At 39.2% G+C, this 15,572-nt stretch overlaps 2 protein-coding genes and 1 non-coding gene across 3 annotated transcripts; all 3 read right to left on the reverse strand.

Moving 5' to 3' along the window:
* Window positions 1-833: 833 nt before the first annotated feature.
* Window positions 834-6,773, reverse strand: LOC137189462 (uncharacterized). The gene is made up of 4 exons (XM_067599349.1): window positions 6,315-6,773; window positions 4,794-4,894; window positions 4,634-4,709; window positions 834-3,221 (listed from the first exon to the last, which is right to left on the reverse strand). The coding sequence occupies exons 1-4, from the start codon at window positions 6,607-6,609 to the stop codon at window positions 2,413-2,415; spliced, it is 1,281 nt and encodes a 426-aa protein (XP_067455450.1). The 5' UTR covers window positions 6,610-6,773; the 3' UTR covers window positions 834-2,412.
* A 1,973-nt stretch (window positions 6,774-8,746) lies between these two features.
* On the reverse strand, window positions 8,747-13,322 carry LOC137189463 (smoothelin-like protein 1). The gene is made up of 5 exons (XM_067599351.1): window positions 12,999-13,322; window positions 10,537-11,255; window positions 10,328-10,442; window positions 10,095-10,246; window positions 8,747-9,432 (listed from the first exon to the last, which is right to left on the reverse strand). Exons 1-5 carry the CDS (start codon window positions 13,080-13,082, stop codon window positions 9,069-9,071), a joined length of 1,434 nt encoding a protein of 477 aa, XP_067455452.1. The 5' UTR covers window positions 13,083-13,322; the 3' UTR covers window positions 8,747-9,068.
* Window positions 13,323-15,128: 1,806 nt separating this feature from the next.
* trnaw-cca (transfer RNA tryptophan (anticodon CCA)) lies at window positions 15,129-15,200 on the reverse strand. Its single transcript has one exon. It is a non-coding gene; the product is annotated as a tRNA-Trp (tRNA).
* Between the last annotated feature and the right edge of the window lie 372 nt (window positions 15,201-15,572).

The raw sequence follows: 15,572 nt of genomic DNA on the forward strand, positions 1-15,572 counted from the left end.
CGCAGAATTCCTCCTCTCATACAGGTGTTCGCCACAAGTTGCAGGGCGGGCCCCACAGTCATTCAGTAGTCAGCTGAGAACTCACACAGCCACCCTAATGAAACACACGCTGACCGGTATGAGCAGGAATATGACTGGGAATCTGTAATAACTGCTGGTGCAGTACTGGAATAAGTCCCTGCGCCCTCCTCCTCCTTTCTCCTCCCATTCGTTTCCGCCTGCAGCTCCCTCTCCTCTCCCTCACATATACACACACTGATGTCATTTCATTGATTGCCCAAGAACAATAGCCTGAGAGGAAGCAGCATTTCTTGGGGAAGTACAACAACAGCATTCCTCATCAACGCGACAAAACTTTTGGCACACAAAACCACTACCAGTGACCATCACCGCCTCCGCATACACCCGATCAGTAGCAGATTGCTCGTGATCAGTCACTGTTATCACTTGATTAGTAAGTCATGCATGACAGTTCTTCTAAAATCCCGAGTTTAAGTTGCAGACTTGCAAGTTTTCTCTCATTTGTAAGGCTTTTACAGTAATTTTTACTGTTTGTTAGTGGTTATTATGTGTCTAACTTCATAGACTTTCGGGTGAAATCCAAGTTAAACAAGCAGAAACTCTTTAAACAATACTTTAAGTGTGGGCAGGGTGGAAAGAGGAACAATGCAAGGAATTTCCCCCAGTTTCCTCAAGAGTCCCCCCCCATAGAGGCGCAGTATGAGTAAACCTGAGTCTAAGCAATCACTGGGAACAAAAACAATGCTGCACTCTAGAGGTGCAAACTGAAAGAGCCGTGTGTCAGACGTTCAAAGAAAAAATAGATAATCAGCTGCTGAAAAATCAGTATTTATTCATAATTGCATATTCAGACTACAAATCCACACACAGGAGTCCACACAAAATTGATTATTGCCCAGTCTGGAACGATAGGGAAGTACAAAAAGAGGAAAAGAGAGCTGCAACAGATGACACTGGAGGTAGTTTGCTTTTCAAATGAAACACACACACATACATACATACACACAAAGAAAGAAAGAAGGGTAGAATAATGTTCAGATTAATAAATCCAGGTCTCAAGTTTTATCAGTGTTTCTGAAAGTTTCTATCAACCGTGTGATTGCTTTTACCTCTGCAAACTTTTAAACCAGTTTAACACTCTTTAACACTTGATACTGTACCTCGTGTTGGGCGATATGTCAATATATACATGACACAATAGACATTTGTCAGCCATATTATAACTGGATTTTTTCACACTGTGTTTAATTATTTGTATTAGGACGTGTCTGCAAATCTTTAAGGCAATAATGAGTTGACAGGACTGTTGAATCAATGTGATGAAATACCTTAATTTGCCAGAAGCAGATATTCCCGTCAGGTTATTTTTTTATCTATAAACTGTTTCTCAGCTGTTAGATATGAACTGTGTCTTGAGTTTACAGAAAATTGACTAAATCACAACATCACTTCATATATCAAATATCACACTATATTGATATCACGATATAAAACTACAACAGAACATTTTGACCCCATAAACCAGCCTTAACTGTACCATACTTTCCTTTTCATTTCAATGTCACGGTCAGTGTTTCTGTCCATTTCTCTGTAACAATAATAATAATAACAATAGTAATTATTATTATTATTCTTATTATAATAATTATAATAATAATAATAGGCACCTGTTGTATACTCAACCATCCAGTTGGGAACCCCGTCTCTGACCCGCACAATGTTTCCCTCCAGTAACATGAGGAATGATTCCTGTGGTTTAAAGCTTGCAAGCATTCACGATGTCAGACAAGTCATTAATACAAAATTATTAATAATGAGAGTAATTTTCACACTGAATAAATAATGTTGAGAGAAAGTGTTGAGCTACAGTTGTATAACAGGCAGATTTTGTTAGGTCACGGTAAGAAAAAAAATGAGCATTTATCAAACTAGCATGTAATTAAGGTGATGTGATGTGAGGCATCCGAGTTTGTTTTCTTTTCAGACAGTATAAAAAGATCATTCTGGCTCTCTCTCTCTCTCTCTCTCTCATAGAGGGTTAAAAATAAAAAAAGGCTTTGGGATTTTTAAAGCTTAATGTACTTTTGCTGGCTTTCAAAGAATGCAGGTCTCATCATATTAAACAGAGATCATGCTTATTTGTGCCCTTATTTAAAACCAAAGAAGTTGATTTTACTAGGAAGTTGTCAAGATATACATTAGTGTACTTACAGATTATTAAGTACATTTCAACCAAGACACTAATGACAAAACAATGACACGCTGCCAAAGGAAACACATTTTCCCCCAAATACATCATTATGACATAAGAAGAGTCAGTAAAAGTAACATGCTGAAAAATGTTCTTAAAAAAAAAAAAAAAAATCCAGATTAACCCTTTAAATCTTTTGGTCAGTGAACCTCGTTAGTGTTGTGTGTGATCATGTGTCTGCGCAGGTTGCTCGGGTTGTTGAAGCTGGCGGTGCACTGAGAGCAAGTGTACGGCTTCTCTCCGGAGTGAGTCCTCAGGTGGATCTTCAGGCTGCCGTTCTGCGTGAAGCGCTTCCCGCACTGCGGGCAGGCGTACGGCTTCTCCCCGGTGTGAATGCGCATGTGGATGCTCAGCGTGGTCTTGTTGACGAACGATTTGCCGCACAAAGAGCAAGGAACAGGCGACTCTCCGGTATGACTCGCCCGGTGCACTATCAGGTCTTCGCGGGTGACAAACCGCTCGCCGCAGAAACTGCAGTCCAGGGATTTGTTGATGGCGTGAGGGAAGACGGAGCTCTGCTGCTGGGAGAACTGGCTGACGTGACTGGGATGGCCTCCTTTACCGTCGGCTCCTATTGATGTTTTTATTGCAGGACTCAATGACGGTACGCTGATTTGAGTGGAATGATTCTGGCTGTTTCTAACCAGTCCGACACTGTTATCGTGCATCCCCCTCATCGGGGGTCTGTCGTTGGCACCAGAGGTGAAATTTAGGAGACTGTCGTGGGTGACGGAGTGGTCAGGAGACAGAGAGCTGAAAGCCTGCAGTTCAGAGACAGTGAAGAGAGTGTCGCTCTCCTCCTGTAGGGGCCCTTCCCCTCGGCCGTGAACGCTCACGATTCTCAGCTCTGCGTTATCGTTTGTCAGGCAGGAGGAACCGGCAGGCTCTAAACTCTGAGTCCCAGCAGCAACACCACCCTGCGTACTGTGATTTCTGAAGTCATCCTGACCTGAAATGACAAAACAACATTTTGAATCAAGGCCTATATGCATAAAACATCAGATTTTGACTCACAACTCCAAAAAAATCTCGTGAAAAAGGGCACCATTTATATACAGAAGCTAAAGGTAACTTTGTACAAAGTGTAAGTGTGATTGTCAAGTGCTCACTAAAAATAACAGCACAGTAATGTCGACCCAACATGCCCTCTGCCCCTCAGGCACTGAATCAGCCTATGTGTCATGGATGAATCATGCCATTAATCATTATTTAATGCACTCTGTTGTAATTAAACCGTCTGAAAGTCTTATTATTTATTACTCATCGATATCCAAGATGACAACATGTTGAAGCTTGTATAATCACATGTTTACATATAGAAATGATTACATTGACAACACCAGATATGTCATTTGAGATATTATTCATTTATAAAAAATCAAATAAGGACGGATTTTAAGTTTTAAGTGATAATGATCTTTAGAGCTACAACGATTCATCGATTAGTCAATAGACAGAAAATTAATCTGTAACATTTTGATAATCGTTTAATCGTTTTAGGTGAAAGTGCAGAAAAATTAGCTGGTTGCAGCTTCTTAAATATGATGATTTAATGCTTTTCTTTGTCATACATGAAAGTAAACTGAATATTTTGGGGGTTTTGACTGTTGATCAGACAAAGACATTTAAAGACACAACCTTTGACTCTGTGGTGCTCATTTGTCTCATATTTTCTGACATTTTCTAGTCCAAGCGATTAATCGAATAAATAATCTGCAGATTAATTGATAATGACAATAATTGTTAGTTGCAGCCCTTTATATACAGTCTATAGTTGCAGCCCTGATGATCTGCCCTGTCAAAATGCAAAGTGTTTGCATGCAGATTAAATAAATGTTTAGTTGTTTCTGATTTTTCAGGAAGAGAGAGTGCAGGCTTCTCAGGCAGAATAAATGTCATTTCTTGTTTTGAATCCAACTCTTTGAGCTGTGAAGGACACTAATAAATAAATAAATGCATTTTTTTATTCTAATCTAATATTTTATAGTGTATTTTCTGCTAATATGTGTTTCTTCATTATTTTGTCACTAAATCTCCTGAAAAGACCAAAACCAAGACAGACTTCGTCCCACTAACAGGTATTATCTGATATCATATTGATATCACTTATAGCTATGAGCCATAGAAATCTACTGATATACAAAACCTAGAAAAACAAATTAACACTCTGGTTGACAAATTTGTTTATTACAAAGAACATAGCTTGTTATATCGGCCTGGATCTAGTCAAATTAAGTCAGCAGCCTCTGAGCCATTCTCAGCTGATTTGCATTTTGGAAGCATAGACTTGTTGTAGTTTGATTAGTGGTCTAACCAGCTCCTGTGGCTCACAGATTACATTAATAAAAACATCCTACTAACCTACAACTGGCCCACAGCCTCCAATGTCATCTTCATCTTTGATCAGGATGACATCTGGGGTGTCCACATCTGCACACTAACAATAAAGAATAAACACACATGAGCAAACAAAACTTTTCATTCATTTGATACTGAGAGTAAATGTATGAGCTGCATTTACCTCCACTGTCGTGGCAGGAGAGGAAGTCTTGTTCTCTGACTGCAGAGTAATGGGAGCAGCTTCTCTGATCGCCTTCTGAGCGACTGGTGGCTTTATGACAACTAGAGGAAAGCAAAAGACAAAATGTAACTTATGGTAATAGATAAACACCAGGAGTGAGGAGGTGTGTGATATCACTGTCCACAACAACAGAATTAAACAAGTTCATTAAATGCACAAAAACAACTAAATACAAGTGAGATTTTCAACATTGTTAGAAATAAATCTCTTGTGCATGACACGAGGAGGCATCTTCATGGTCCAGCGGTCTGAGGTATAACATCCCCAGTTCAATGAGGATGTTCATCTCATTTCATCCCCCCAGTGTTTCCCATACATTGATTTATTTGTGACAGCCCACCACAATATCAACATTGACTGCCACATATTGATTTTCTATTCTTTTTACTATTTAAAATGGGTAAAATCTTGCTTCATGGTAGAGCTGCTCGCATTGCATTGATTCTCTCAGCCCCTCCATGCCCCTCTCTCTCTTGTTCTCTCTCTCACAAACACATTGACTACAGACCCATCTGTGAGTACCCCTCCTCTCCGTGCACACTCTGAATCAAAACATGATCATGCGCAGGAGGAAGGATTGTTGTTGGCTTCAATCCAGAGTTCACAAATGGTTTGTATCATGAACACGTGATGCATTCAGGTTAACTCTGATTAGTTAGTCTCTCTATGTTCTTAACACAACACTGTCAATGTCAGAGACCCAACTCTTCAAATAAGTTATTAGCAAGCATGTAAGGAGCTTCGCTTGTAAGGATAGCTATAAGTTAACGTTAGAATACAATGACTTTAGTCCATTGTTGTTATAGATATCTCAGAGGGTGTGAACACCACAGTTTTGCCAGTTTCTCTAACTTATAACATAATTAAAATAAGGGGAACGCTGCCAAGATGAGGGCGGTCAGTGTATGTCACCCAGAAACTGAAGTCTCAACTAGCGATCAACATTTTCTCACATTTTATAGACCAAACGACTAATCGATTCATTGTGAAAATAATTAACAAATTAATTGATAATGAAAATAATTGTTATTTTGCAATTGAAAATTCCACAAACACAAAATATCTGTGCTTACAGATGGTTCAAATGAGCATTTTAAAAAGTCAGAAAGTCTGTTATTAGCTTTTTCCAACTGCAGTAAACGTTAGTCTCTCTATTTGATCAACTTATTGATCACCTCCAGGTCATAAACCATGACATCGTGACGTATGTGTCACGTGATAAGGAGCAGCTGTGATTTTAAACCAGTTTATTAATTATTCAGCAAATATGCTATATGCATTGCAAAAGAAATGTTGTAATACACTGTAACAGGAATAGAAAGCAAACAATTAGTAGTTGAATTATAGAAAAGTGCGTGTTCAGCTGTTAATTGGGCTGCAGGAGGAGGAGGAGGAGGAGGAGGAGGGCGTCAACGTTACTTCTTACTTGAAGTATTTTCAAGTGTGAAAGTAAATCGTTACCTTGTGATTTCGCCCGCGGTTTGGGTATGTTGGCTCTAATCGGAGAAAAGCGGCTCGCCGGCCGGTTACTCCTCGTCTGCAGCCGGAGGGAGAAGAGCTCACTCCTCATCACCTTCATCCTCATCCTCAGGGCTTCGTTTTCCTTCAGGCTCTGGGTTAAATGCAGACGCAGGGACGCCGAGCTCTCCGAGAACAGCTGACTGATTTCCGTCACCGCCGCTTTCACCAGCACATCCATGATGGACAGAAGCTGTGACTCCAGGTTCAGGCTGCCCGGCGGCATGTTTGTAGACATGTTTCACTCCGCTGCCGCCGATTATTGCGTTGGAAAAAAGCGCGACACAGTCGTTGGGTTAGCTTACAAAAGGGGCAACACAGTGGCCTTTCCGGTAGCATGACGCTGATTACCGTAAAACTTAGAGAGCAGAGCGTTGTGGTTTGAGGTTTTCTGGTTCACAGATTCTTACTGTTTCTTTACGGTGAGTGTTGATGTTTTATTTTATATCAGGGCTGCAGCTAACTATTAGTTTCATTATCGATGAATCTGTAGATTATGTTTGTCGATTAATTGATTAGTTACTTGGTGCATAAACTGTCAGGAAATGGTGAAAAATGTCGATCACTTCCCAAAGCCCAAAGATGACTTCCTCAAATATCTTGTTTTGTCACAGCAGTCCACAACCAAATACAGTCAGACCAGTCTCCACTTTGAAAAAACACGGTACAACTACCCCCCACGTTGTTTTACGGGACGTGTATGTACTAGGCATTACGGTAATAGCGTGAAAGAACTGATGTCAAAATAGAAGCGACGTGATTTCACATTCATTCATTCATTCATTCAATCAATCATTCAGTCATTCATTCATTCATTCAGTCAGTCAGTCAGTCAGTCAGTCAGTCAGTCAGTTAATCAGTCATTCATTCATTCATTCAGTTAGTCATTCATTCATTCAGTCAGTCAATAATGAATGAATAAATAACTAAGTAAAAATACATAAACAACCAAATAAAACAAAATTAATACATATTAAATAATAATAATAATAATAAATAACTACCTCCTTCAAACTATATTTCACAGAAAAATCTAGGCTTTGTCATTTTAATTGTGTGAATAATTAGTTGAATTTAATAGTAAAGAATACATCTCCAAAGGCCAGTCTGACTTCACAATGACAGCAGACCTCAGACTGTCACTGAGAAACGGTTTCACTTCAGAATAACAGCAGACGACCTCAGAGTGTCACTCAGACAGTATTAGGAGCCACAAGCCAATAATCAATAGTAACCCAACAGATATTAGAAGTAGATTAAATGTAGATCTTACATTTTTTCTTAACTGACTTTCAAGTGATCTAAATAAAAAATGTACGGCTAGTTTCCTCCTGTGTTTACACACGTAAATTAAAATTTCATCAGAAATCACTTTAAACTTTTTTATGTTTAATGGTAACGTTGAATGTATATTTAGTTAGTCTGTGTATTAAAATGTCATCATTTGGGAGAAAAAGCAGGTTCCATTATTTAGCCTTCAGATTGTGCCATGAACAACATTAACAACAGCTTTATTATTTACATGCTATAAAGAAAAAGAATAAGAGCATCTAAAATTCTTCAAAATCTTTTAAGCCAAATTCGGCACAAATAAAGTAACTTATAATTTATTTGAATTACACTTTATATGTCTTAATAAAGTATAACTTATATACTATACTATACTCTGTATAAAATATACTAAAGTGTATTTGAATCAGTTCTAATCTAATCTAATTTAACCCTTACATACTGTTCAGGTCAAATGTAATCAATTTGTTCCTTTTTGAGAGCAGTAAAAACACCCTCAATTTTTTTTAGTCTGAAATTTTATGACTTTTATATAATTTTATTCCTAAAGTGACCCTGAATATACAAAAATGGATTTTTTGTACATACTGTAGAGGGTTTTCTGGGTTAAAAATGATCCATATTTATTCCACAATTCAAGAATCACCATTCAAAAATTGTTGCATTCCTCACATCCAGTAATTTCACTCAAATGATGTTATATTCTCCTGTTTTAGGTAACAAATGACCATAGTATAGTGTGATTTTTCTATTTTTTTCTTCATGAGCAAATATCATAAAACCTAAAGAATACACTCTCTCTGCTCTCTCAATCAGCTTAATTGAGTATTAATCACTCATTCATTAATAACCGATTAGGTATTTATGAATGACAAATAGATTTGTGGTTCAGAAGTTTGGTTTAGGGACTAATTAAGAGGGGACACTGTGTAGGGTCAGGATATGAATAAAGGGTTAATGAATATACCTCTCCTGTGGTGGTGGTCATTATACATATATATATATATATATATATATATACTGTATACATACGTTCCACCACATTGTTGTCATAATTTATTAGTTTTAATTGTCACACAAACAACTTTTCAATTCAGAAATGTGTCATTTAATGCAACATTTTCTAGGAATACATACAATAAATGAAAGAACTGAACATTTCTACTTTTTGTGCTCAAAAACAAACATATGCAACAACACAGCAGTGAATGAAAAATAAAATACAGCACAGTAGACACGACACAGCGGACTATAACATCACATTAACAGCATTTGATTGGAGCCGACCTGATGCACCTCTTTCCTGTGTCAGTATCAATCCAACACCAAGCTAAGACTTTCTCAATGTCGTACCTCATCAACAATATTTTGGTCTTTTCAGTCTTTTTGTTTGCTGTCAGCACTTTTCTAAGATTCTGCTCCGACTAACACTCCTCCTTCTTTCTCCATCTCACAGCTCTTTGGTGCACCTTTCTCTTCGCCAGCCTCCTCTCCCTCCTTCTCCTCTTTGCTCTCCAGCTCCCCGTCCTCAGCAGGCTCTTCCTCGCCCTTGTCTGTCGAGAGCTCACCGGCTGCATCTTCTCCTTTCTCTTCTCCTTCCTTATCAGCCTTGTCTTTCTCCTCTTTTTCTTTGTCCTTCCTCTCTTTCTCTATTTTGGAGAGGCTGTGACAGAGGGACTGGACATAGGTGAACACACACATGGGGTCCGGGTTGTTACCCATCATGATCATGTCAGACACTTCCAGCAGAGGGCAACAGTCAGCCAGGGACCTGTGGGGGAGAGGAGGGGGGGAATAGAGGAGAGGAGAGGAGAGGAGCAGAAAGGAAAGGAGCTGATTATTTGCACATTTTGGTGGATGTATACATCGCTAATCACTACCATTATTAGCTAATTTTGTGGCCCTGTCATGCAGATCGGCCCCTTGTAAAAATACAGTTTTTAGAGCTTTTTATTTTTGTTACATTAGGTCAGTTTGTAGCTGTTTTGGAGCTTTAAATTATACCACATGGTCTTCACTAGCAGCTGGAGTTTGCTCATTAGTGAAGGAAATGTAGATGTTTTTTAAACTAAACTTTTCACTTTGAGGACCTCCTGTCCATGTTGTCTTAAAAGATGAAAACAGTTGTAGGGTATCGGTGTCATAAACATGTCACAACATTCAACATTTACACTGTTTCTCATAAAAGCCCCAGTGGACCATTTTATGCTTTACTTGGGGTGAGATTCAGCAGTCAACAGTCCCACAGAAACCTTTGGTGTCTGGTAGTATTATGTCTGTCTGGGTATATTGAAACTGCTTTGTGTGTTTTGGAGGACTTAATAGGAACTTTGAAGCAGTAGTGTTCAATTAACAGGTTAATCTGGCTATGATAGGAACTATTTACACTCAGAGAGCAAGAGAAACAGCAAGAGATAATTACAAAGCTCTTACTCTGCTTTTTCGAAGGCCAGAGTGAAGTTTTTCTCCCTCTCTTTAGGACTCAGGGAATTGTAGTCAAAAGCATCGGGAAAGAAACGGTGAATCAGAGCGCAGAATGCCATCCCATCACACCAGGACGATGAGAAGTTTTCTATGTTGATGCCCTGAAAGATGAAGGTGACAAGAAGATGTCATCTGAAGAGACACAAATACACTGAGGCCCGTTTGCTGTGTGTTGATCTCACCTCGTAGTTGCGAGTTTTGCTGCGACACCACTGAAGCATCTTCTGTTTGATTGAAGCGCCTGTGGCCAAAGCTGAAGATGACTTCTGGAGTTTGAAGTTGCGTTGTACTGGTGTCCTAAAAATGTCACAATCAGATTCTCATTAAACCCCCACTAAACCAATGCTTAACCGTCACTTTCTAAACTACAAAGGACTGTATATTGACTTACTCTGGTGCACCTTGTTGGAACTTGGCAATAATGTCCTTCTTAGCGGATGCTCTAATAGAGCGGGCCGAGGGTCTTGGTCGGGACAGAGCCTGGAGTGCAGAAGAAGAGGGAGGTCCACTCTTTCTTTTTGTCTTCCCTTGTTTTTCTGCCTCCTTAATCTTTCCTTTATCTTTTGCTTCCACTTCTTTGAGTTGTTTTTTCTTCTCAGCCCCCTTCATTGTCTTTTCATTTACACTTTTCTCTTCTTCCTCTGCCGTTTCCTCAGTCTTCTCTTTCTCTTTGCTTTTGTCCTTCACCTCCTCTCCATCTTTCTCAGCCTCACTGTTCTTGACCTCCTCCTCCACCTGCCCTCCTTTCTTATCCTCTTCCTTCTCTCCTTCCTCTTCTTTTTCTCCATTCATCGGTTCAGGATCCTTCACGTCTGTAGTTGCTTTGTCTTTATCTTGTCCGCCCTCTTCGGCATCACCTCCAGCAAGCTTTGATGCAGTCTGGGGCTTGTCTGTATCTTCAGTACTGGCCTCCTCTCCTTCCTGTTGTGCAATTGTATCCTCCTCCCCCTCCTCCCCCTTCTCTCCCTTCTCCACCGTCTCCACCGTCTCCACCGTCTCCCCCTTCTCCCCCTCCTCCCCCTCCTCCATTAACCCTTGACCTTTGACTGTCTCCTCTGCTGCAGTGTTTCTCCCTGGGTCTTTACTCTCCACCAGCCCTGGCTCATCTGTCTGGAGGACAAGCAAATAAAATGGAGTTTAGTTATGTAGTTTATGTAGTAAAAAAAACATCAGTAAATACAATTAGATAAATAAACAGGTCACAATGCGTGTTTGTGCATCTACACACACTACAGATACGATGATATGAGCAACTAGAGATCTCAACTCGCACATCTATTTCTAAGAAATAAACCTTGACTTTATGCATCTTTTATAGTTTTCTAAATTTGAAATGTACTAAATCACAATTCAAATTTGATTATAATTATCAGTGATTTTGAAACCAAAATTTCATACTTAGGTAACAAATAGACCATCTCCATGACAACTGAGCAACTTCATCCGCAGAAGAGGAAGGCTAAAGTTTTTGGAAACAAATCATTTCAGCCTCGCGTTCAGATTTCTTTTGTCAAGCAGCTTGTGAATATTTGTGGCCATATCTTCAATCCTTCTATTCTGTGATTTGACCAAAATATCTAAACTTTTATTCAGTGTGAATATTAGCTTGTCATGTACAGTAATGTCCATTTCTCATATGGTCGTTCTTCCTTGGCCAAAAGTATGTTAAAACAATCTGTTTCTGGTATCAGCAATTGAACAAATTGACCAAAGGAAAGACTTTTTTTTGTGTATTTGTTTGGTTTTTACAAATGTTGAAGGAATGACGCACCTCACCTGTGCCTTTTAATATTTTCAATATATTTCTATATATTCACTAAACCTCCCATACACTCATCAACGCAACATGTCACACATTGTGAGGAAACTACAGCTTCTGACCTCTTCATTCATTCATTCATTCATTCATTCATTCATTCATTCATTCATTCTTTCATGATGGACGTGTTTACTGTCATTTTGTTTATTATATATTGATTGTTCCTACACAATACTGAAAACACCTAATCTAAAATTAAAATTTGTCTGTGTTTAAAAAATACAGAGTAGATTAAATTAACCTGGCAACAATCTTTTTCTGACTTATTAAGAACACGACTTCTGTTAAGAGTAATATTATGTAAGATGTACTAAAATTAGTAACCACACTTTACTCTGGGGATAACATGGTCCTCAACCATCGAGCATAATGTAATGTGAGACCTAAAAATACTGTGTGGGATTTGTTGAGTATCTCACTTATTTAGATCAGGCAGAGAGCTTTTCAAGATGGACTTTCAGATGGAGAATGAGCCTTTTGCAGTTTTTGTATCACACCTGAACCTAAAATACGGGTCAAAATCATCCCAATTAAAACAAAGTAAATCCAAAATGAATCATGAAACTAAACCCTTCTGGCTCTCTACACTGAAATATCATATATAGTGGGGTCTTATGTCATGTGTGCTTTTACATAATCTGATGAAGAAACTGTCGTCAGTCACTTTTTCAAACATAAGTGAAATCTGATAGAGATTAATTTAATGATATTTAAAAACGTACTTATTAAAAGTAGTATAAGGCTCATGAGCTCAATTTATTAATGACCTACTGGGGTAACAGTTGCTCCAGGACAGACCTTGCGGTTGTGACTCATCAGTGAGAATAGTAAAGTCACCCAGGAGTAAGAACAGGTGTAACACAGCAGTAGCAGCCAAAACCACTTCTCCCAACCTGCTGTACAAACACAACACCTGCCATAGCCACAAATACTCTTACAGCCTATTCTCGGTACAGAGTGTGACACCGGTCATTGTGGATTTTTTGCGAATGTGAAGAAACTTTTATGCAGTGATTTAATGTAAAAGCACTGACCTGGTTGTTGTTGTTGTTTGTGTCAGTGTGATTCGTCGTCTCTGTAGACTCAGACGTCTCCTGGCAGGGAGTTTCTCCATCCATGATGTTCAGATATGGCTGATTATCCACTGGATCAAAGCTCAAATCAGATTTAATGATCCCTCCTGTCTTCTCTAGAAAGTTTTCATTCAGTCTAAAAGTGAAGCCTCTTCACTGGCGCCCTGCTCAGTGTCTCACTCTCTGCTTCTCACTACTTTTAAGAGTACGTCTCCCTCCCCGTCCCTGTCTCTGCCTCTCCGTGTCTCTGTCTGCACTGCCGGGTGTTTGTGATGTGTGTGTTGGTTTGTGGATATCCGCCCTCACCCTCCTTCACCCGACACCCCCTCCCTCTGCTTTGTGAGGATTCCTACGCTTCTTTATCTGACCTTTCGAACAACACAGGGACCCGAAATAGAATCATAGTGACATAGGCACAGGCCAACGGGCTGGACAGCTGCGTCTGCTGTGGAAACCGTGGCTGTACACACACACGTGGATGCATGCATGGAGTCCAATAAACACTTGTGTACTCACATACAACAGCCCCTTCTCTTTTTTTTCCATCTATGAAGTGTTGACTCGAATACTCCTGATATGTTTGAATGACTACAGGTGTCATATAGTCAAATTTAAAATGGCAAAACAAATTAAAGGGACTTTTTATCAGTAAATTTGCATGAGTTTATTTGCAAGATTGCAAATTATTGGATACTAAGCACTCAAGTGGTAGAAAGGGGAAACACTTTTCATTCTTTTTATTTCACAGAGGGTCACACACACACACACACACTCTCCTGTTCTCTCTGTAGTCAGATTTCCTGTGAACAGTTTTCTCTCTCCATGTGCCTGGCTGTCAGAGTAATTTTAATAAATCTGCATCAAGTGAATTACCCATTCTTACTTCACACATCTCATCTTTCTGCATTTATTTTCACCTTTGTAATGTCCCATTTGTCTCCTTGTCAACCACTACCTGGGTTTACTTTTTCTCTTCCACTTAACAGTCTTTCAGATAATACCATAAAGTGTTTAAATGGCTTGAACATATAAAGAAAATATTAATATACTGGTTAACAGCTTCTTAAAACTTGAATGAGTCGATACACTAAATGGTGTATCGACTCATTCAACACAAAACAGATGGTTTTAAAAATAAACGTCTATCTTTATTTCCACTCTGTCATTATCTTGTCCTTCCCCCACATCCTTCTCTACTCCTTTCTGTCTTGGGGGCTATAAATATGTTGACGGCTTCTTGTGTATCTGTTCCACTCCCTCCCTCTCTCGGCCAGTCGCAGGAGCACAACTGTCCATCTGTTGTACTTTATATGTTTGTATAACTTGAGGGCTTGTTGCTGTTAAATAGGGAAACAAAAGGAGATGATGAGAGATTTTAATATAAAAACAATGTGTTAATGTAATGTGCTAGTGAGTGTCTGTGTGTGTGTTTCCACAACAGATGGCCTCAGATGCCTCACTTTGTACTGTGTTGCGGTGAACCACTCTTCTTGTTGTCTTCTGCTCCTGGAACTAGATGTATAAAAGTGGTAAAGCTTGGCACAGTATATACTCACAGCAACTTTTGTAGACAGTTCTAACCACATTGAATTATTTTGTTTTTATTGTTCCTTTTGAAGCTTTCACAATTATAAACTCATAATGCCAATTTAAGCACTTGGTCACATGATTTGAACATGCAACCTTCAGATCTGGAGTCAGACACACTATCATTGCGCCACAAGATCTGCAGTTATAAACTGTAATGGCATCTTAGACAAACCTACAGGTGGTCGACTCAAGACTGAGCCAAGATACATTGATGAAGGCCTTGGCCCAAGATTTGTGTTCTTTGCACAAAAGAGAAACAAAGTGACTGCAAAGGCAAAAAGCTATGATTAACTTTAAATTGCTTGTATGAGTCCTCATACCTGTACAATGGAGGCATTGTTTTTCCAGGAGGAAGCATTATCAATCAGGCATAAACCATTTGTCATACTGCATGTTTTAGGGTTGGTGCATTGTCATCCCAGAGGAGGCCACTGCCATGTTTAATCATAGAGTAAATGCAACCTCTTAGTCACTCCAAGGAAGTCGTAGGGAACAAGTGTGTGACTCTGACGTGATTTGAACACGCAACCTTCTGATCTGGAGTCAGACGCGCTACCGTTGCGCTACAGAGCCTGCTATCTCAAACTGTTATGGCGACTTAGAACCATGCTATACAAGTACAATATCTATCACTGCAGCAGGATTCAAGCCTGAACTGAGATACACTGATTAAGACTTTGGCCAAAGACACTGTGCTCTTCATGCAAAAGATATTTCTTCATTTGATGTTTTGACTGTGGTAGTACAGAATGCCGTGCTTAACACATAGCACCAAAATTTATCATAGGTGTTCAATTTAGCTGAGATCTAGTGACAGCAAAGGTTAAAACATATGATTTACATTATTTTCATGCTCTTATGATGGGGGAATTAGCATCCTGAAAGAGACTACTGCAATCAGGACAGAAATGTTTCATCATACAACTGCTTGACTCTAATGCAATT

Source organism: Thunnus thynnus, chromosome 9 (genome assembly GCF_963924715.1).
Source record: "Thunnus thynnus chromosome 9, fThuThy2.1, whole genome shotgun sequence".
Lineage (NCBI taxonomy): Eukaryota > Metazoa > Chordata > Actinopteri > Scombriformes > Scombridae > Thunnus > Thunnus thynnus.

Excerpts from the sequence above, each read along its gene's own strand:
- LOC137189462 (XM_067599349.1), bottom strand. The coding sequence starts at position 6,609 with ATGTCTACAAACATGCCGCCGGGCAGCCTGAACCTGGAGTCACAGCTT. Across the intron at positions 4,895-6,314 it reads ACCGCGGGCGAAATCACAAG|TTGTCATAAAGCCACCAGTC; the intron begins GTAACGATTTAC and ends GCTTTCCTCTAG. Across the intron at positions 4,710-4,793 it reads CTCCTGCCACGACAGTGGAG|TGTGCAGATGTGGACACCCC; the intron begins GTAAATGCAGCT and ends CTTTATTGTTAG.
- LOC137189463 (XM_067599351.1), bottom strand. The coding sequence starts at position 13,082 with ATGGATGGAGAAACTCCCTGCCAGGAGACGTCTGAGTCTACAGAGACG. Across the intron at positions 11,256-12,998 it reads CAAACAACAACAACAACCAG|ACAGATGAGCCAGGGCTGGT; the intron begins GTCAGTGCTTTT and ends CTTGTCCTCCAG. Across the intron at positions 10,247-10,327 it reads GCAAAACTCGCAACTACGAG|GGCATCAACATAGAAAACTT; the intron begins GTGAGATCAACA and ends TTCATCTTTCAG.